Consider the following 21,834-nt stretch of genomic DNA (forward strand, 5'->3'; position numbering starts at 1 on the left):
AGGGGGGGAGGAAGGGAGGGAGGGAGAGGAAAGGAAACAAGTAACTGTGGCCCGTTTTGAACAGAGAGAAATTGGAAATAAGCAAAACACCCCTCAAGAGGAGCATGTAAGTTTAATAAGTAATGGAAACGAATAATTAACGCTCTGGAATGCTAAGAAGGTTTCAAAAGTGAAGCAGACCCATTGATCCTAACATGACAAGACTGACAACATGCCTTAGACGAAAAAGGAGAAACCATGTATAATGACTTCATTTACTCAAAAGGGTGGGAGCACGGAATTCACCATACAGCCAGGACTGGTAGCTGCAAACTAAACCAACTACAGTTAGCTCCAGGGAGGAGAGTGGACTGGATGACACAAAGAAACATTCATTTGTGGGTCCACAATTTATCAGCTGCATGACGTACCTAATAAAAGACAAACCTGGGCAGAGCGCAGCTCAGCCAGGTGTGGTGGGCCGTGCCTATGAGCCCCGGCACCCTGGAGGCTGAGGGTGGGGGCCCCGGAGTACGGGGCTGCCGTCGGCCACGGCGGGGCCACTGGGTTCCAGCCCAGGGGCAGAGGGAGAACCTCTTCTGAGAAAAGAATACAAACGACCCGGCCCGGCAGGAAGACTGGCGCTCAGTGTCCATGGCACCCCCCGATTGAGGCAGGGCACGAGCTCGGAACTGAGGCCGTGGGGCCAACTTACTCCCCTCAGGCCAGGGGCAGCATGAGGCCTGATTGGGGGGGGCGAGACACATGGACAAGGCCCCCTGACGTGGCGGTCACCTCCTGAACTCACACCAACACCCGGACAAGCCGACACCTCCAAGAAACTTCCCTCGGCATTCTTGGTCTATGTTTTTGAAGTTGTGCTGCTTCTTTTTTTTTTAATGAACCCTCCCTCCCAGAGATGCCGGACCACCCTCACGTCTGTGCGCACAGTCAAGGCACGGGGCGACACACCTGCCTCAGCCACTGTCCGTGCAAATTTCAATCTGACCACACATGCAAGTCAGGCTATTAGAACTCACAAATTAAATAATCGTCTGGAACTGTCTCCAGCAATTCTTATAACACAAAACTCTGGAGAAAAAAAGCAGAGGCAAGAAGTGTTTGGTTGCTGTGGTCCCAGGAGGGCCAGAGCTTTTCTAAACCAGAAAGACCAGGAGCCTGGCACTAGGACCCTCTCTCCTGGGGTCGAGCATTCAAGTTCAAACAGCAGTTTATGCCTGACGACACTGGCAAGAAAGTGGCAGTAGCGGACTTGCACTGGGAAACCAGGAGAGGCTTTAAGACGCTGATGGCAAAGCAGAAGACAGGCCGGGCCAGACATCTCTCTGACAGCCAAAGGAAACCGGGCTTTGAATCTGGGAGGATGAGAGGAACACGCACACCTGTCTGCTCTCCCTCTGAGCCACGCATCGCTGCTGGGCTGTGGGTAGCTCAGCTTCACTCAAGACACTCAAAAGCTGTGACTTGGTGGCAAAAGAATGTGAGATTCGAGTTCAACAAGGTCAAATTAGAGTCCAGGGCCGGTGCTGTGGCTCATAGCCAGGTGTGTGGTGTCTACCTGTGGTTACAGCTAGTTGGGAGACTGAGGTGGGAGGATCACCTGAGTCCAGCAGGTCAAGGCTGTTGTGGTCAGAAGTGTGTCACTACACTCCAGCCTGGGTAACTGTTAGGCCCTGACTCAAAAAAAACCCCCAAAATACTAGAGACAAAAAACTAAAAAGCACAGATGGTAGACATATATATACAGTAACCCCAATCCACAAGGTAACCCATTTGGTGGCATCTGATGGAAACAACGAGAACAGCGAATGCAGCAGAGGCCTTTTGTCCCTGGATGTCCACTCCCTACTTCTCCATTTAGTTCTAGAATCGCCTATCAGTCAAGCACACGATCGACTACCCAGCCACAGAATGCATCTTCCAGGTGCACTTGAAGTTAGACACGGCCACAAGAGACTGGCCAAGGAGGTGTGAACAGAAATGACATGTTGACAAAGCCCCAAAGAGGATAGGGCGTGGCCCCAAATCTCATTTTCCCTGTACCTGCTGGCCAGAGTGTAAAGTAGAAAGCTGAGGCCGCAATATCACACCGTGACACAGAAACCAGGCGTGAAACACGGTGGATCGCTAGGACAGATGGAGCTTGAGACCCTGCACTGCAGCCATCACACCACTGTGTCACGTGAGGGAGACACAGCCCTCCCACTCAGCTGGGTGACATTCAGGGAGACTGTGCTGCTACCCTACGAGAGGCCTCAGCACCCCTCAGACGACCTGCACCCGCAGCGGAACAAGGCTGCCCGCTGAACACACGTCGCCTACACACGGGGCTGTCAGTTAACAAAATTCCAGCAGGTGTGTACTCACCAGCTCACAAATTGTGCGGTCTGGAGTTTGTGACCCAAAAGGAGATGAAGTTTCCTGGAAATGTGCATGACTCTAAAAAGAAAAGGCCACTGAAAACTCTCGGCACTTACCGACACGTTGGCACTGTCACTGCTTGCAATCTCAGCTGCCTTTTCAATAATCTGTTGGAAAAATGTTTAAATCAATCTTGGCTTTCATATTTGTAGTATTTTAGGTGTAAGCTATTATACTTGTACTTAAAGGATCGGGAACTTCTACGCGTTCGATGGAAACATGAATCTTAAATGCAAAGTGGTACTTCCCAAGTGTCTCGAACTCTCAGCAACAGGGAAGCCACAGCATCGCTCTAAGGGAAAGAACACCAGAGCTGTCTGCAGAAAAAATAAGCAGCGGCTTGCTTACATCTGCCAAACTTTTTCTGAAATACCGGTCAATGCATTCTGTTAACAGAATGCAAATGCATGTAAGTTACTAAGTGTAAAATAAGCTTTTTTTCACTTTTTGTCAGTTAACATATACCAAAAGTAGACATAATGACAAGAGGAAGTCTAAGCACATTTTTAAAATCCATTAAGTTCACAGGGGGCCCTCGTTCTCACGACCAAGATGGAAACCCACTTGTCCAACAGGAGACACATGAGTAAAGACACAGAGCCAGGGACTGGATGGTGCAATCCAAATAAGTAAGTGATCTGCACTCTCATGTGTAAAATGTGTTCATTGCCATCCCACGCCACAGGGTTGCTGTAATAATACAAGGAGATTATGGTTACTTGCGTTAAGCAATAACCATAAAATTAACGTGAAAGCTAAACATACACGAGTGACTGCAGCAATAAACATTAAATAAAAAGAACAGGACTTGGGGAAACCTTCACTTTTTACATCTGTATTATTTATTTTATAATAGCCATGTCTAACTTGAACAATGAGAGGAAACAAGTAAAAACATATTTATACAATTTTGTTTGTTTGTTCTGAGATGAGGTCTTGCTATGTTGCCCAGGCTGACCTCAAACTTCTGGGCTCAAGCAGTCTTCCCACCTCAGCCTTGCAATTAGCTGGGAATGCAGGCCACTGGGCTTGGCTTACACATATTTAAAGACTAAAACTTCTATCCCAAATTGATCTTCACACAGATGCTCTAAGGAATCAGAAAGACAAAAGGAAATTTAATGACCTCTGGCAGATGACTGAAGCAATGGGGAAATAAAGCTTCTCTTGAATTATTAGATTACAAATACTTATATTTGCATGGGATGCTATATTTGTAAAGATGCTTAAAAAAACCCATTTCATTTGATCCAAAAGAAACTGTAACTGATTGGTCAACACACATCGTAACTGAACATGATAATAATCATAGCTAGGACTATTCAATGTATCACAAGTGGCTATGGCTTAAAGAGAAATTTCTGTCTAAGGAAGAACTAAACACACTCATGAAGGTACTGAATTAGTCAAAATGCAGCTTTTTCTAATAAAAGTACACTAAGGTATATAGTTCTTGCCATATTTGGGATTTCTATTATTAACAAGCAGAAAATTTACTTTGATTGTAAATTACTGTTCAGAAAAATATTTTAAAGAACTTAAAAAGTTACTTCTTAGGTAGATAAAATTCAATAAAAATAAAAGCTAAGGATGAAACATTGAGTTACATAAATTTAATGTGCATAATACTTTAAAAAAATCTCTATACAGGTCTGGCAGTGCTGAACATTAAAATGCAATAAAGTTTATAGTTGCATTAATGTAAATATTTAGTATAACAGAAATCTTTAAAGGTAGCTTGTTCTCAACTGGATTAAGGAAATTAAAAAATTTTCTTGTTCATTTTCTGATAATTTGTTCAAAGATTTCCTCATAAAAATCAACACTTGTGGCTAAGCGTGGTGGCTCATGCCTGTAATCTCAGCACTTTGGGAAGACGAGGCACGAGGATTGCTTGAGGTCAGGAGTTTGAGACCAGTCTGGGCAATATAGCAAGAACCTATCTCTACAAAAAAATTTTTCGATGACCAGTTGTGGTGGTGTGCGCCTGTAGTCCCAGTTACTCAGGAAGCTAAGTCAGCAGGGTCACATGAGGCCAGGAGTTTGAGTCTACAGTGAGCTATGTTCATACCACTGCACTTCAGCCTGGGTGACAGAGTGAGACCCCATCTCTAAAATAGTGATAGTGACAGTGATAGTAATAGTAATAGTAATACCAGCCAAGTGCAGTGGCTAGCGCCTGTAACCTCAGCCACTTGGGAGGCAGAGGCAGGAGGATCACTTGAGGCTAGAAGTTCAAGGTCAGCCTGGGCAACACAGCAAGATCCTGTCTCTAAAAAAATATGAAAAACTAGCTGGGCGTGGTGGCATATGCCTGCAACTCCAGCTACTCAGGAGACTGAGACAAGAGGAGGCTGGAGCTCAGTAATTCCAGGCTGCGGCAAGCTGTAGTCATACCACTGTAACCCAGGCAGAGGAGACTCCATCTCTTGTAACAAACAACCAAAAAAATCAACACCATGCCAAGCCCAATGATAAAACACACAACAGCTCAGCCCTCTTAGCATGCAAATTGACACAGCTCTGATTTAGCCCCCACCAGATAATCTCTTTATCCCCAAGACACACAGTTTGCATACTAGGAAAATGTACTTAAAACGGAAATCCTTGCTATAGATGCTACAAAATAACTACCTTAGGAAGCCCATTTAATAGTAACATTCAACAAAAGTCAACTGCTCTTTAAACATCAACTCTAACACAGCAGTATTATATCTGGAGCCTCTGAACCAACATACCGGGCATGCTTCACTGAATATTTTGTTTGTTTGGCATTACATATGAATACACGTCAGCCCTTTAAGTTCGAAAACCTTAGAACAATTATGGTTTTCTTAGTTTCTACAAGGGGCCGGAACTCCAGAGGTGCGGTGTTTCGTCTGGTCAGTGATGCAGCCAGGACTAATAGGTGAGGGGGCCTGTCCCGTGGTCCCTCCACTGAACACAGCTGTCAGCGCATGGGAAGTTTTGGGAGAGAAACAGACACATGCTCATCCCGATACAGGAACAGTCACTTCCCCCTGTGTGGTGGCTCTCTAGATAACTGGCTTACCTTGTCGAAGGGAGGGTAGCAATAAGGCTGCTTCTTACTCTCTGGAAACTTCACGTGCAGAGCCGTGGCATTCTCAGTGTACGGGTTTGTCTGAACGGTCCCCATGGGGTTCAACATTTCCTCGAGTTCATCTAAAACATGCAGATAATTTTGATTCTTAAGAAAATATCTTTGAAACTAAACTTTAAAAAAGACCCTGTAATGTATTTCCTCCCATGAAAATGACTTAAAAGGGGTGTCCGCTAAGGAAGCTTGGCAGACAATTATATCAGCAAGCCTCTAATTTTCTGTTAATCCTTGGAACAAAATTTCAGTGTGAGTGTGCACACATCTTTAAAACGAGGAAGTTAACAAAAATGAATGGCTACTTCGGCTCTTTCTTCAAACATGCTCAGTATTTTCAATCTTGAAAAAACTTCATTGGAACTGTCCTTCCCCCATCAAAATCAAGTGGCCCACAGGAAGGGCAATTTTACCACTGTTTATGGACCTCTTGATTGCACGTAATTCGGTCCTGGTCGTTATAATACACAGACTGATATTCTGATGGTCATCAATACGCTCCTCTTAGCCAGTCTGCTGCTAGTGCACCTTTACTAGCCGCAGCTGCTGACCAAACACTGCTCTGTGCTGCTCGGTGGCCTCTGAGAGGCTCCATTCAAGCCCCCCTCTTCCGTCGCCAACCCTGCTCCCTTCGGGGCATGGCTTCCTCTCCCCCACCTCCCTAAACACGGTCCAGTCGCAGAACTGTGCACGGGACCTCAGAATTCAGAGCAGTCAGAAAACCCTGGGGTTCAATTAAGTAACTTGCGCATTTCACAAATAAGAAACTCAAGATGAAAGAACACTCCCCTCTTCAAAATAATTTTTCTTATGCTGATTTTCGTACCTCCTAAAGAAAAAAATATAAAGTCCATTCTGTCTAGGCCTAATGTCCATAAAGGCTGCACCCTCAGAATTACCTCTCAAAGCTAGGAAATCTTAATAAAACACTACAAATTTTAGCTCCTTAATCCTTTGCTCATCTTGTTTAATATTTTCACATCTAATAAATTCAATTTTCACCTAAATGGAAGCAACTCTGACTTAATTTTATAGACAGGGTCTTGCTGTGTTGCCCGGCCTGGACTCAATCTCCTAGGCTCCAGTGACCCTCCTGCCTCAGTCTCCCAAGTAGGTGGGACTACAGGCGCTCACCACCAGTCCTGGCTGAACTCCTATCAGTACACTGCTATAGTTTATAATCCCACAGTTGGCTTTCTAGTAGCATTAAACTTATTTGGCCTATCAAACGCAATCTATCTGAGGTCAAAGGTAGCATCTGAATACTTAGCTCCTAACGCATAGAGGTGACCTTGGTAAAAAGTGATCACAAAGAAGGGACTCATATGCTACACACAGAGAGTACAGATAGGCACAATCCCTGCCAGAGAGGAACTTGTATTCTCTCTAGAGTTACAAATCTGCTTATCCTTTGACTCAAGTCACCCACTCCTGGAAATGTACTGCAGACATACACCTGCAAGGATTTTCAATTCTGCTTGAGAAAGAAGAAGGAAGCCGCTCTCTGGGTAGACAGTAAGGCGAAGAGAAGCAGGAGCAGAACACTGCAAGGAACGGGCTGTTTCGCGTCAGCGCCGGAGAAAGCAGGAATCCACGCGTGGGGTGCCTAGCACATACATGAGGAAGCGCAGAAAGAAGCGAACCCACACGCGTGACTCTGTATGTTGTTACGACGACCCAGGGGCTCTAGATGACAGGCCATCTGTAGCTCCTCTGTTTCTCGCTTAGCCTTACAGGATTAAATGTGACAACTCGAGAGCTGATATATGCAGAGCTCACTGTGTTATTTCTCATCACTTTTTAAAAAATGGAAGCAGTGTCTCGCTGTGTTGCCCAAGCTGGTCTGGAACTCCGGGCCTCAAGCCCTCCTCCCACCCAGCCACCCAAAGTGCTGGGACTACAGACGGGAGCCACTGTGCCCAGCCATCACACAGCATCTCAGAGAAGTCAGGTTCATGGTATGCCAAGTTAACACCACAAAAAAAGGTCACTTGCACTAAAAATGCCAGTCAAGTTGCTTGCTGATTCTGGAAAACTCGTCTGAATCTAGATTAAGCTTTTTAAGAAAGCATAACGCTAAAATGCATTATGTATTCTCTATTATGAAAATACAGTTCTTTATAAGAAATGTGTCAGACATATACAGCTCTCCTATATTTGGGGAATAACATGATTAGTGAAAATTACTAGAGGTACAGGCAGGAGAGCATAGAAACAGAAGAATATACACACCAATAAAATACTAGATTGTGAAGAGTTTATAAATATGTCAATAAGTAACTGATTATCCAAAAATAATGTTTTAGGTAGCAGCTGCTAGCATATAAACGTTTTAAAATGTCTGTTACACACAAAATAATTAAGATTCAAATAAGTTCACAATATATGAAGAAAAATGAAGATGGGAGGAAAAAAAGGAAACCACTATTATAATACAAGGTTTACACTAAAAACTCCATCTCTGGGGAAAGAGCAGGCTTTCATGCACCTCTTGGGCTTGAAGCAATCAACTAAGACTGAATAACTTGTCTTCTCCAAGCTTCACTTTCCTCATCTGTAAAAGTGGGAACCAAATCATCTCCTTCATTGGTTGAGGGTATTTTGAGTCCTGTTTGGGAAACCAAGGGCGCAGGAAAGGCTCCCCTGACCTCACAGTTCAGGCGGGACCCAACTAAAGAGAAAGTGCTTTCACTATTTCTCCTGTTTCAGCGAACGTGTCTTCCCCCAGTGAAGACCATTCACAACGAGCAGCAAGACAGTATTCCTCAGGAGAGCGCCTCGAAAACTGTAACAGTAAAGTGTCTAAGGCAAGGCATACTCAATGGAATAAGATTCAAAGAGAATGCTGCTCATTGCAAAACTTAAAAGCTATGTCCCAGGGCCAGACTAGACAATCTGTAGTGTGCTAAATGGACATTTCGTTAATAATATGAGAATGACCTTGTTAGGAACACAATTGTGACACACAGTGCTTGTATGAAGCACAACCATTTAAAATATAGACCAATTTTTAAACCAAAGAAGAAATATACCCCCAAACAAATCATTTTATGACACATTATAACAATTTATGTAGGCCTGCTTAAGAATAAATAAGAAAGACACACAATCGCTCATTTACTACACTGAAAGAGTGGTCACTCATCAAGGAGCATCGACAAGTCCACATGCAAGAGTCAGTTACTCTAACACTCAGGACATCAGCCTTACCTGGAAATGAAGACCAGCTGTGCAATATGATGTCTCCGGATCTCAACTGTCCTTTAAAGTCAAAGACCATCGTATTTACCCAGGCCACGGGGTAATGCTGCTGGAAAAGATGCCGCTGTGTAAATATGCTGTGATGACTCTCAGGGTGTAAACACGCTCATGGCCTTTGTTTCAAAAATGTTAGTTCTCAGAAGTACTAGATGACTTCCAAAATAATCATCCCAGATGAGGACAAGTTGTACATGGAAAAATGTTCAGCATCTTTATGATGGTTAGCAAGAACCCTCGAAGCTCATTAATAGCATATTCATAAATTGAAATATTTACGATTGTCTTCAAAAGGGACAAGGAGTTTTTTAATGATTCAAGAAAATATATGTAATCTAATATCAGTACACATGTTTTAAAGGCGTTCACTCTACTCAAGTTTTGTGTGGGAGGAGGCTATGTATCTGGGTATTGCAAAATCTATCTCTGAAAAGGAGGCACTGAGCTGATGGGATGGTATCGAAAAAACAATTTTTTGTAAATAATCAAAAGCGTGGAGAACTCTATATCAGGGAAAGGAAAAAGCACTAGCCCTCCTGTGAAAATTTATTTTCAGAAGTATTATGATAACCAGAGAAAATGCCTACATTCATGTTAAGAATAAAAAGACACAAATTCATATACACAAATACAATAACTAGGCTTTAAAAACATAAAGTTCATGACCCCATACTCTCAAAAAGTTTTCAAAGAAGAAGAAAATGTAAACACTGGACTAAAAGTATAAAATATGCCAGGCGCAGTGGCTCACACCTATCATCCCAACACTTTGGGAGGCTGAGGCAGGAGGACTGCTTGAGCCCAGGAGTTTGAGACCAGCCTGGGTAACATAGTGACACCTCATCTCTAAAAAAAATTAAAACAATAAGAAATTAGCTGGGTATGGTGGCACACACCTGAACTCCAAGCTCAGGAGGCTGAGGCAGGGTATTACCTGAGCCCAGGAGATCGAAGCTATGGTGAGCCGTGACTCAAAGAATAAAGATAAATATAGAATGGAATATGAGAGTATGATAACAGGTCTACCATTCTATATCCTTAATTTCAAAATACAAGAAGCTCTGGAAACCAAAGTTCTGTTTGTAACTCACATGACAGCAAAACATGGCCAGCAGAGACATAAAACTAAACATGGTTTTTATGTATGACCTCTAGTGTGAATATTCATATATTTCACTACAAATACTAATGTGTTTGATCACACATTTATGTCTCAGATACACAAGGTGTGTTGAGTGAGGTACATCACAAAAATTCTGAATTCTCAGACAAATCTGGCCCATGAAATTTCAGTTGAGGGACTGCAGAATTGCAACTTTTTTTTTTTTTTTTTGAGTTGGAGTCTCACTCTCTAGCCTAGGCTAGAGTGCAGTGGCACACTTATGGCCACCCCAGTGTCGACCTCCTGGGCTCCAGTGATCCTTCCGCCTCAGCCTTCCAAGTAGCTGGAACTACAGGAGCACACTACCATACCCGGCTAATTTTTATTTATCGTAGAGACGAGGTCTTGCCAGTTTGCCCCAGTTGGTCTCAAACCTACGGGCTCAGGCAATCCACTCGCCTCGGTCTCCCAAAGTGCTAGGATTAAAGACTAAGCCACCGAGCCCAGACAGAACTGTAATTTTTAAAATGGCTTCATTCTTTTTGATCCACATCTTCATAAAATTATTACATTTGTAACAAAATACTTACAAAATAAATTTGCCAAAGGTTGGTGCCAAAGGCTGGCACGGTGGCTTATGCCTGTAATCTCAGCAATTTGGGAGGCCAAGGCAAGAGGACTGCTTGAGCCCAGGAGTTGGAGACCAGCCTAGGTAACATAGCATCTCTACAAAAAAAAATATCAAAAAAATTAACTGGGCATGGTAGCACACGCCTGCAGTCTCAGTCACTCAGGAAGCTGAGGCAGAAGGATCACCTGAGCCCAGGAGGTCAAGGCTGCAGTGAGCCATGGCCTGCACTCCAGTCTGGGCGACTGAATGAGATCCCAGTTCAAAAAAAACCAAAATAAATTTGCCAAAAGAAAATGAACGAACAAGACATAAACATGGAGACTTACTGTCTTACAACCAGTTCTTAGGAACCAAAGTTACATGATATAACTTAACTTATATTATTGAATCATTTTGAACAGTCTTAAAGTTATGCCACTATATAAAACAATCTTCAAAAGTTAGTATATGATTACCACTTTTCCAGCTTTTCTGATGGTCTGATATTTAGAGGGATTAATAGTTTTCGTTGATTTCTTCGTTTTTACTTTATCCAAAACTGCATAAACAGCAAGACATAACCGAGCCATTCTGGGTAAGTCACATGTGTTAATATCAAATTCCAGTGGTTCGTTCCAAATGTGATCATTTTTCCCTGATATCTCTGAGCTTACGATGGTTTTACACAGGAGCTCGGTACCATGAAAAAGACCAGCCCTGACATGAACCTGTGGTGAAGGAGAAAAAACAAACACAAAAGCATGAACACGGTGCCGCTAAAACACCTCCACCTTGTAGAGGGAAGAGGCACAGCGGCTTCCAGAAACCCTGTCTGTTCACAGACCCACCAGGCAGTGGCTGATCAGAACACGGTGCAACACGCTACGGCTAGTGTGGCCCGTGCTTCATGGGGTAAGCAGAACAACTACAAAGTCACATGCATGTACCAACGCCAGGGTCCAGATGGTTAACCGGGTCCAAAGGCCAGGGTCTTGACAGTTAGCCAGTCCCAAATGCTGGGTCCCGACGGTTAACTAGGTCTAAACACTGGGGGGTCCTGACAGTTCACCAGGTCCAAACGTCAGGGTCCTGATGGTTAACTGGGTCCAGATGCCAAGGTCCCTGATGGGTTAAACGGGTCCAAACACCAGGGTCCCGATGGTTAACCAGGTCCAAAGGAACCAAGACCACACATACAAGCACACCACCATGCACTCACACCAACTGGCTCCACTTCCTCAAGACCTCGTCCTGTTCCTCTGTGCAGTTAGGGAAGAATGGATGGATGAGAAGCAGTCCGCGTTTCTAAATAAGCTGTGACTCTGCCGCTGCGACAAGAGACAACTAAAGAGATGTCCTCCACATCGATGACTATCACTGGCCTTCACATTCTCCTAGAGGCCCGGGTCTAGAGCGATGCAGGGCATACGTGAAATGTCTCAGAAGATTGTGTTCAGTCATTTGTATAGTTTAAAAAAGACACGACCCGATTGTCACCAATTTAAGCGTGAGAAGCAGAGCTAAAAACAGTGGTGGAGGTCGGGGCAGTAGTTCATGTCTATAATCCCAGCACTTGGGAGGCCGAGGGAGGAGGACTGCTTGACCCCAGGAGTTCGGGACCAGCCTGGACAACAGAGTGAGACCTCGTCTCCACAGAAAAACCACAAGGTTGGCCAGGTGTGGTGGAATGCACCTGTGGTCCCAGCTATTCAAGAGACTGAGGCAGAAAGACAGCCTGAGCCCAGGAGGTTGAAGCTGCGGTGAGCGCTGATCGTGCCACTGCACTCCAGCCTGGGCAATAGAGTGAGACCCCGACTAAAGAAATCGAAAACAACAACAAAAACAAAAACCAATAGTGGACCAGATACTGACCCAATGATATAACTGTAAAATCAAAAAGTTTCTATACCAATTTATTCAGATGTAACAAAGCACACAGCCTTACTCAGTAAATATTTACGAACTAAATAAATACATTTGTGGATTATGCAGGTTTGTCTTTCATTTTTAGAAAAGCTTATCAATAAAAGCCTTATAATACATTATAGTTACATGGGTTTAACACCTATTACAATAATTAAAACTATGTTATACTTATATAAATGAAACTACAGGCGAGTAGGGCAGGGACATCATAACTGATAAAAAATGGCTTGCTTAATGAACAGTATTCGTTTTCTGGAAGTCCAGTAAAATACAGAAGCATTAAAGATTAAGTGTTTTTAAATGCATAAAAGCTAAAGAAAAATTATTAAAGTGTTACAGGGATAACTGTTGGAGCTGAGTGATGGGTTTTCAGAGGCTCATTATACTGTTTATTCTCTCTACATGATTGCACCGTTTGAAATTTTTCTCTGAAAACATTTTAAGCTAAAAGAGGAAAACTTGTTACTCCAAACACAGATGGACTACTGTAACACGGTAAAGATGAAAGTAATCGGGGTTTAGGGATATCAAAGACACTTAACCCTCAGGTCACTAGGAATCTGTGTCTGAACACCCCACTCCCTGCCCGCCCCTCGATTCCTTCAGCTTCAGAAAAAGGGGAATTCCTCCTCCCAGACTCTCCTGGCCCGTGCTGCTCCAGCTTTGTAAGTGCTTAGACCTGGCTCCTTCACTCCTCTGCCCTGGAAAAGTGTTCTCCAGCCGACATACCACTGCACGGCTCCCCCGTATCAAGCTTGAACCCACGTCTTCCCTAGAGGTTAACCCACCGCCATCCCTGTGTTCTCTTCCACAGCAAGGACGGCACCAGCCTCGACTCAAGCACCTCTGCGTCTCCTACTTTCCCTCCATCATGAAACCTACATTGTGTGCAAAGGATGAACCTGACTTACGATGTAATCTTCAATGTACAATGCAGTAACACAAAATACTATAAAAGTATGTTCACACTGACACCTTGTGAAGACAAGAATACACATAAAAGTAGTTTATAGTGGATGGCAGGACTATTGGTGACTTCTTGTCCCCTTCAAAGACATTTGATTTGATTTTATAACATTATCTTAAAATATTTTTAAATTAACATTTCAGAAAGTATCATAAAATGGCTGGATGCTCTAAATTTAAGGCCTCATGTATAGACCTAACACCAAAATGCCCACAGGCAGTACAAGACTCACTAAATTTAATGAGAGTATGAATGAAAATATAAATGATTATTTTGGTATTATTTTTAAAAACAAACATTCCCTATCTTTAAACCGGAGGTTTTAGGATAGTCATACCCTTAACCAATCATGTCTCTAAACTAATTAAAATGATACTCCTTGTGTTCCCAGAAATTAGTCAAAGAGTCTGAGGACTTTCATTTTTACTTTTAAGGCAATAAACTAAGGAAAATTACAGAGATGGCAATACACAACAGTACTGTATATCCATTGGATATGCTATATTCTAGTATCCAAATTATGAGAAACAGACATCAGGACAGTATTTTTTAACAGCAAAGAGAGACTACTAGATAGAATAAGAATAAGAGAACACACACTTCATTTCTCATACTCCTAATTATTTTTTAACTAAAATTTTAGTTGCCCATAAGAACCATACAGCAAGTAATTTTTCCTAGGCAACAAAGAAACAAATCCACCATCAAAGTCTGCAGCATCTCTGTATCAACTCTAGAGAAGTCTTTCAAGGCTAAAAAAATGGTTTTACACACATTACCAAAAATTCAGCATAACATGATATACTTAATATCTGGTTCCATCCATTTAAATGAAACTCATGGAAGTTTCCAGGATGCTCTGTAGGATACTGACATTGGTTAACAGAGAGAACTGGTTCTGTGGAGTTAAGAACACAGCTTTCAGCCGGGTTCAGTGGCTCAGCCTGTAATCCCACACCTTTGGGAGGCTGAGGTGAGTGGATTGCCTGAGCCTGCAGGTTCGAGACCTGCCTGGGCAACTTGGCGAGACCTCATCTCTACAATAAATCAAAAAATCAGCCGGGCATGGTAGCGCGTGCCTGTAATTCCTGCTCCTCAGAAGCCGAGGCGGAAGGATCACCGGAGCCCAGTAGGTCGAGGCTGCGGTGGCCGGGAGCGGCCACTGCACTCCGGTCTGGGCGACAGAGTGAGACTCCAACTTTAAAAAAAAAAAAAAAGAACACAGCTTTCTCAGACAGTTATTAGAACCTCGAGCAACCTCAGTTCATTGGGTCTGTTTTGAATGAGGATAATAACTGACAACTGACAACAGAGTGAAACCCTAGCTCAGAAAATACAAAAAGAATGAAATCTCCAAGGAACCCTACTGAATATTTACTAACTTGCTGTCCAAGACGTATTATAAATATTATTAAGCCAGGTGCAGTGACTTACGCCTGTAATCCCAGCACTTTGGGAGGCCAAGGAGGGAGGATTGCTTGAGCCCAGAAGTTCCAGGCCAGTCTGGGCACATAGTGAGACCTCAACTCTACAAAAAATCAAAAAAGTTAGCTGGGAGTAGTGGTGCATGCCCATAGTCCCAGCAACTTGGGAGGCCAAGAAGGGAGGGTCGCCTAAGCCCAGAGGACTGAGACTGCAGTGAGCTGTGAGGATGCCACTACGCTCTGGTCTGGGTGTGAATGAGACTCCAACTCAATAAACAAATATTAAGCAAATAAAGCTGGTTGTAAAATTATGCATATGCCTATCTATGCAACCTTCCTATATACAATATCATTAACTATAATCCTCATGCTGTACATGAGCTCTCTAGAATCATTCGTGCAAGATCCGTGTTTTTGTATCCTTGGACATGTACCTTTCTATTTCCCCAATCCCCCAATCCCTGGTAACCACCATTTTTGCTCTCCTCCAAAATCTTTAATGGCCACATATAGGAGCAAGCCATTGATAATTTTTGGCAAGGGGACTTGGAATATGTCCTCTTACCGACACACATTTTAAACAATACAAATCTCCTGCTTGGGTAGCAAAACTACTCAACTTCCTACCCCGCAAAACAGGGACTATGAATGCTTTACTCTTTGAGAGAAAACGCTTTGGTGGTCTTTATTTAACAGTATGGGATTGAGCAATAAATCCCCACATGTGAATAGCTTGCAATCCGTAACCCAGGCATCTATTTTCTTCCAGGAAATGATATTACACTTTCCCTGTGCTCAGCAAGTCTAAAGAAAAAAAAAAACGGCTGAAAGAGGAGACAGACTGCACTGAGCAAGGCTGAGAGGAGAACGAGTTCACACAGTACCATGCAATCATTTTTGCTTAGATTTCACTTGCTGAATTCTTGTACTAACACAATTTCTTCTAAATAATGTATGGTGGAAAAATAATGTCAATCTTTCCAGTAGATCTCTTACTATGCAAAGAAAACTTTAAAACAGAAATTGTCAAGTCTTAAAATAAATCGCCACGTGGGTAAAGTTTACTCTCCAATGTGACATTTTTGAGCATATCAGTTATTCAAATAATGAAGGACATGAAAACTCAAATCTTAGCAAGTACTCACTTTTACAGCTTCTTCTGTGTTAAGTTTATTTCCCTTAACCAAGACAACTTGGAAAGGGTTGTTATTTTCCCAAATGTGCTGCAAAAGAATGAAATAAATAGAGTATTTTAATAACAGAAGTGAATACTCTATGCTAGCAATGAAATTGTTTTATTGGTTCTCATGTCTGTTGGCGAAACCATGAAAACAGAGCCCCGAGCTAACAACTGAAAGGCACATGTGGGAAATCAGGCATGACAACTCCCAGCACTTGGCTTTCAGGGCAAAACACTGGCAGCCTTCCACCACTCAGAGGGATATCACTGAACTAAAAAGCACCAACAAGCAGTATTGAAAGTTTTGAATAAAGCCAGAGCTGACCATTTCTATTAATATCAAGATATCCGGGAGCAGCTAAATATAAAATCTGTCAAGGATAACTAGCTAAAAAGTGAAGATAAACTTGGGATTTGTTTTATACAAATATATTACATTTTGGAAAAAACAGTGTCGTTTATATATGTTTAATAGTAAGATCTCTCTAGTGGATCAAAAGATTGATGAAAGTATTCAATATTAAGAAGACAGGAATATTATGCCAAAAACACCAACAGGGTTAAGCCGACAGAAATACAATATACTGGCAATCCAACTATTCCTGCACATCTAAGTCTTTTATTAGACTTTTATTTATTTGTATTGCTCACCAAAGGCCTGTGTTTAAAGCCTAATCTCTAATTTGATGGCATTTCTCTTTAGCACCAGAAGCCTAATTGGCATATTTGCATTTATTTGTAGCTTGAGTTAAAAAAAAAAAAAGAACAGTAGCCAGAAAGACGATTTTTTAAACAACTGTCACAGGTTACTGGCAAATACACACTGCTCTCGACAGAAGGAGAAGTGAGCTTACAACCTGACAAAATCAAATGCCTTTTGGGGCTACCAAAGGTTCACATACGAGGTCCACATATGAAACTTACAGAAATAACTCGTGTTTTCTTTGGTGGCAATGGGAGAGGAAGGTTTGATGCATTTCTGTTTATGGCAGCCTCTATGGCAATCATTTCCTGTTCGTACATTTTCTTGATCTTGCAGCATTCCACGAGAATAAAATGGGGCAGGGTCCTGTTTATCACGCAGGTCCGGATGTACTACGGAGGCAGGAGAGAGGAGGCATAGGCTTTCAAGCATACACTTACACAGAAGAATGCAACCAAGCGGAACAACCGCATCAAACGCACTGCGAAAGCGTCCCTTCAACAACTACTCAATACCAATGCTAGGAGAACATAAAATCACAGCACAAAAATTAGTTTCTGTTAACTGAATGCCCGAGTAGCTAAGAACTGAGTGAAACGCTTACTATATGCTACAGCTCATCTTTATTGCACTGATTTCACGGAAGAAAGAAATTAAACTGGGAAAGGCGAAGTTACACACACCCAGTATCTGTAAGACCTGGCCATGAATCCACTTGTCTGACACCGGAATCATACTTTAACCAACCAGCGAGGAAGGTGAATACGTGGCTCACGTGCGGCAGGTTCCCATTTTTCCACGGATCCCTGAAGTGGCCACTTTTCAAAACAGAGCTCTACAAGTGTTGCCAACTGTCTCCCCAGCAAAAATCTGCTGGTCATTCCAGCTGATGTTCTGGGTTTTTTTCCACGAAACCGAATGTCTCTCTCAAGGCATGTAAGAGTGGGTGGTTAATCATATTACCAGAGCTTTCTAATACACTGAACAGGAATCCAATGCATTCCTCAAAAGGACCAATGTCTTACATAAAGCCAAAGTGTGATTCAATGTATTATAACTCAATTCAAAACCATCAAAAATACACTTTTTCCAAATGAATTTACAACAGTACGTTATTTAGTTATCTGATAATTACAAGTAAGTTTTTATACAATTCGATGAGTGACCGTTCATCAAGTTTTTAAATATTTTGATTCCCCTAGAATATTTCATATTTAAATCATATGTCTGCAAGATGAAACAGTAGGCAGCCATAACAAACTGTGTTAAGAGCTCATAATGTACCAGGCGCGATGGCTCATGCCTATCGTCCCAGCACTCTGGGAGGCGGAGGCAAGAGGACTGCCTGAGCCCGAGGGCTTGAGACCAGCCTGGGCAACATGGTGAGACCTCGTCTCTACAATAAATCAAAAAATTAGCCAAGTACGGTGGTGCATGCCTGTGGTTCCAGCTACTTGGAAGCTGAGGTGGAAGAATTGCCTGAGCCCAGTAGGTCGAGGTTGTGGTGGCCATGAGCAAGCTACTGCACTCCAGCCTGGGTGACAGAGTGAGACTCCGACCAAAAAAAAAAGAAAAGAATTCATAATGCTGTAAGAGCATTATTATGACATAACACTAACTGAAATGCTCACAAAAGCTGAATGCAAACATATGTGTATACACATACACACACACACACGATAAAAGTATATATAACTGCAAAGAAAAACAGCAAAAATGTGCCAAAATATTAACCATGATTATCCCAGAGCTAAGTATTATTATGAATGTTTACTATGTAATTCTGTGTACTTTTCTGCAGATTCCAAACGTTCCACTATAGGCATGGCATCTATTTAATAAAAAGAAAAAGCTGAAGACACATCTGTGTACCTCCCTGGGAAACGGACAGGCAACACACACACCTGGAACTGAATGAGAGGGTGATCGCCAAAGACGTACTCCACCCTCCCGCTGACTTGCAGCACGTAATCGCAGGGGCTGGCGTCCTCCTCCTTCCCATGAATAGTCAGGCGTTTCTGGATCGCCAACTCATTGATTTTTAGGGGATTCATATTAGGAGACACCTGAAAGCTAAACACATCCTGAAAAGCAAGGGAGAAGGAGAAAAAGGCAGTAAATGCTTGTGCTGAACAACCACTGTTACAATCGTTCTATAATAAGGTGTGTATAGTGTTTACATAAGTGCATCTTTTAGATTTTACATACCAGCAAGTTTTCTATATTCTAAATATCCACATAAAATGTGCTAAGATTTCTGATAATTTGCAAGTCATCTTAATGGATTCATTGTGCACAGCTCCCACAGATAAAATGAGTATCTAACTAAAGGTTACGATCAGGTAGAATATCACATGCATTTTCCAGTGAATATTTTTCTTCAAAATTAGTTATTCAAATTGAGTCTATATTTGAGCATACTTTATACCAACAAACCACAAATTAGCAATTGTGTCCAATTTTACAAACATATAAAATTTTTGTTTATTTTTGAGTTGGAGTCTCACTGTCGCCCAAGCTGCAGTACAGTGGCACGATCATAGCTCACCGCAGCCTCAACCTCCTAGGCTCAGGCAATCCTACCACCTCAGCCCCAGAAGCTGGGACTAAGGTCTCGCTATGTGGTCCGGGTTGGTCTCAAACTCCTGGGCTCAACCCACCTTCCCACCTCGGCCTCTCAAAGTGCTGGGATTACAGGTGAGAGCCACTGCACATGACAGAAAGTTTAATGAAAAATGAAAATATCGGTGGATGACGCATTACTAAGTCTGTTCATCATAAAACTCAGTGGTTCAGCTAACACCTGAACCCTCTCATAATCTAGCAAGGTGATCTCCCACCATATGACCATATACCAAAGAACATATATATATATATATAAAAGAACACAACTATCTTCCCAAGCAGCCAGCTGCCACTCTCAACTGACTGCAAGGCAACTCCCTATATTGACCCTAACGCCAATTTTGCAATATTCTCTGCTGAATGAATTCAATTCACTTCCCTTTTCCGTAAGATATCTCAAATTCGAACTTTTTAAACCCAAACTCGTGAGGCCTCTCATGTCTATTTCCCCAGCTGTTTCTTTCTTGTTCTCCCGCATTTTCTCTGAGGTGGTACCTGCTACAGCCTGCACGCTTGTGGCCCCTCCCCTAAATTCACCTATGGAAGCCTCATCCCTTGCATGATGGGATCTGGAAGTGAAGATTCTGGGATATGGTCAGGCCCTCACTCATGAACGAGATCATGCCTGACAAGGGGATCCCAGAGCGTTTCCTCTTCTGCCATGTAAGAACACAAGAGGAAGACAGGTCATGCATGTCCTAGGAAGCGGTCCCTAATTGGACACTCGATCAGCTGGTGCCTTAATCTCTAGTGTTTCAACTTCCAGTATTGTGAGCAATACGTCTCTGTTGTTTCCAAGCCACCTAGTCTATGGTATTTTCTTACAGCAGCCCAGACAGACGAAGGCAGCACCGTATGCATCAAAGCACACAAGCCAGGGTCCCAGGAACCGTTTTGAAATGATCTCCTCCCTCACTTCCCAGTAAGAAACCAATGACCTCACATGCTCGTGGTTTTCCGATCCATTCCTTCTCCCCATTCCAGTGACACTCCCCTATGTAAGGGATATTACCTCTCTCTCTTAAGCAGCAACGTAATTTATCTCATCCACCTCTCATGCTATCCACCTTCACCCAGCTTAGAAAGTAATCTGCCCTTAAAAGTAAAGCTACAAAAAGACAGATACATCTTTAAAACACTATACAAATGGTCATAATTGGTTAAAGTAGTACCAAAGCTGGGCGCAGTGGCTCACGCCTGTCATATCTCAACACTTTCGGAGGCCGAGGCGAGAGGACTGAGCCCAGGGATTCAAGACCAGCCTGGGATACTTGGCAAGACCTCATCTCTACAATAAATCAAAAAAATTAGCTGGGCATGGTGGCATGTGTCTGTAGTTCTAGCTACTTGGAAGGTTGAGGTGGAAGGATCGCCTGAGCCCAGCAGATCGAGGCTGCGGTGGCTGTGAGTGTGACCCTGCACTCCAGCCTGGGCGACAGAGAGACTCTGGCTCAAAAAATAAAGAAAGAAATAAAGTAGTACCCAAAAGAACTTTCTGTGAAAACAACAGCCACCACCCACAGGGGGTTCTTGGGCTCTTGATTTATAGCTAGTGTGAAGGTAGAATTTTTAACTTAATTTAATTTGGAATTAAATATGTACACGAGGTTAGTAACTACTGTATCAAATAGAACTGTAATAAAATCCAAGCTCCTTAATAGATCATAAAATGAGTCTATGCTTTCTTTCTACATTCTTTTTCATACACTGACTCTTCAGAAATACAAAACCAGATGACATTTTCCTTATCAGATGGCAAGAACCTGCGAGAAAACACAGAAAGCAGAACCAGGCTTGGAAGGAAGAGACTACAGAGTAACATTAATATGTTTCAAGAATTAAGAGCAGCTTGAAAATGAGTAAAGAGCTTGCTTATTTGAAGAAGTAAAATGCTCTCCAATGAATAAAACATTAAGTAAAATTTAAAATTCAAGGGAAAAGAGAATGGTAAATTTAAAGATCGATAGTATCAAGCGCTAGCAAAGAGGTAGAAAAACCAACGTCTCAAGACACGACAGGTGGGAATGTGAACTGGTACATATATATACACACCTGGAAAGCTGCTAGGCAATATTTATGAGAATGGATTAGAACGGACACCTGTACCGGGCCCATTCTGTCTCTAGGTACACACCCAGCAGAAATACACAGAGCAGCGTTGTTCCAGCAACGGTATTTCGGACATGATACGCTGTGTGTGTGCTTACACGCATGAACACATACGACGACTGAGGAAATCCAAACACTGACCAGAAGCCGAGGATGAAAAGCAAAACAAAACACACGAAACAGAATGAACATGAAGCCACGCGTGGAGAGAACCCAATCACAGCTCATACGAGGGGCTCAGGAGGGCAATGGATGAACATATTACAATGCTCCCAAAGCCTCAAGAATGTCTACAAATCAGCTTTAGAAAACACACAGCCAGATTTTAAAAACAGACCATAGCCGGGCTCGGTGGCTCAGCCTGTAATCCCACGCCTTTGGGAGGCTGAGGTGA

The 21,834-nt window shown here is 42.7% G+C and overlaps 1 protein-coding gene across 2 annotated transcripts in view; it reads right to left on the reverse strand.

The window, feature by feature from the left end:
* PIK3CB (phosphatidylinositol-4,5-bisphosphate 3-kinase catalytic subunit beta) overlaps nt 1–21,834 on the reverse strand; it is an 84,838-nt gene that overhangs the window by 43,800 nt on the left and 19,204 nt on the right. The window contains exons 4-10 of one of the 2 annotated variants that reach the window (XM_008073479.2): nt 18,611–18,790; nt 16,928–17,098; nt 15,969–16,046; nt 10,983–11,234; nt 8,747–8,846; nt 5,474–5,604; nt 2,478–2,528 (exon numbers count right to left, since the gene is read on the reverse strand). In XM_008073479.2, the coding sequence (XP_008071670.2) occupies nt 2,478–2,528; nt 5,474–5,604; nt 8,747–8,846; nt 10,983–11,234; nt 15,969–16,046; nt 16,928–17,098; nt 18,611–18,790 (963 nt within the window). The remainder of the gene's footprint in view (nt 1–2,477; nt 2,529–5,473; nt 5,605–8,746; nt 8,847–10,982; nt 11,235–15,968; nt 16,047–16,927; nt 17,099–18,610; nt 18,791–21,834) is intronic. The other variant, XM_008073478.1, reaches the window with a different exon arrangement.

Source organism: Carlito syrichta, unplaced genomic scaffold, assembly GCF_000164805.1.
Source record: "Carlito syrichta isolate Samal-C Ts95f unplaced genomic scaffold, Tarsius_syrichta-2.0.1 Scaffold315852, whole genome shotgun sequence".
Classification (NCBI taxonomy): domain Eukaryota; kingdom Metazoa; phylum Chordata; class Mammalia; order Primates; family Tarsiidae; genus Carlito; species Carlito syrichta.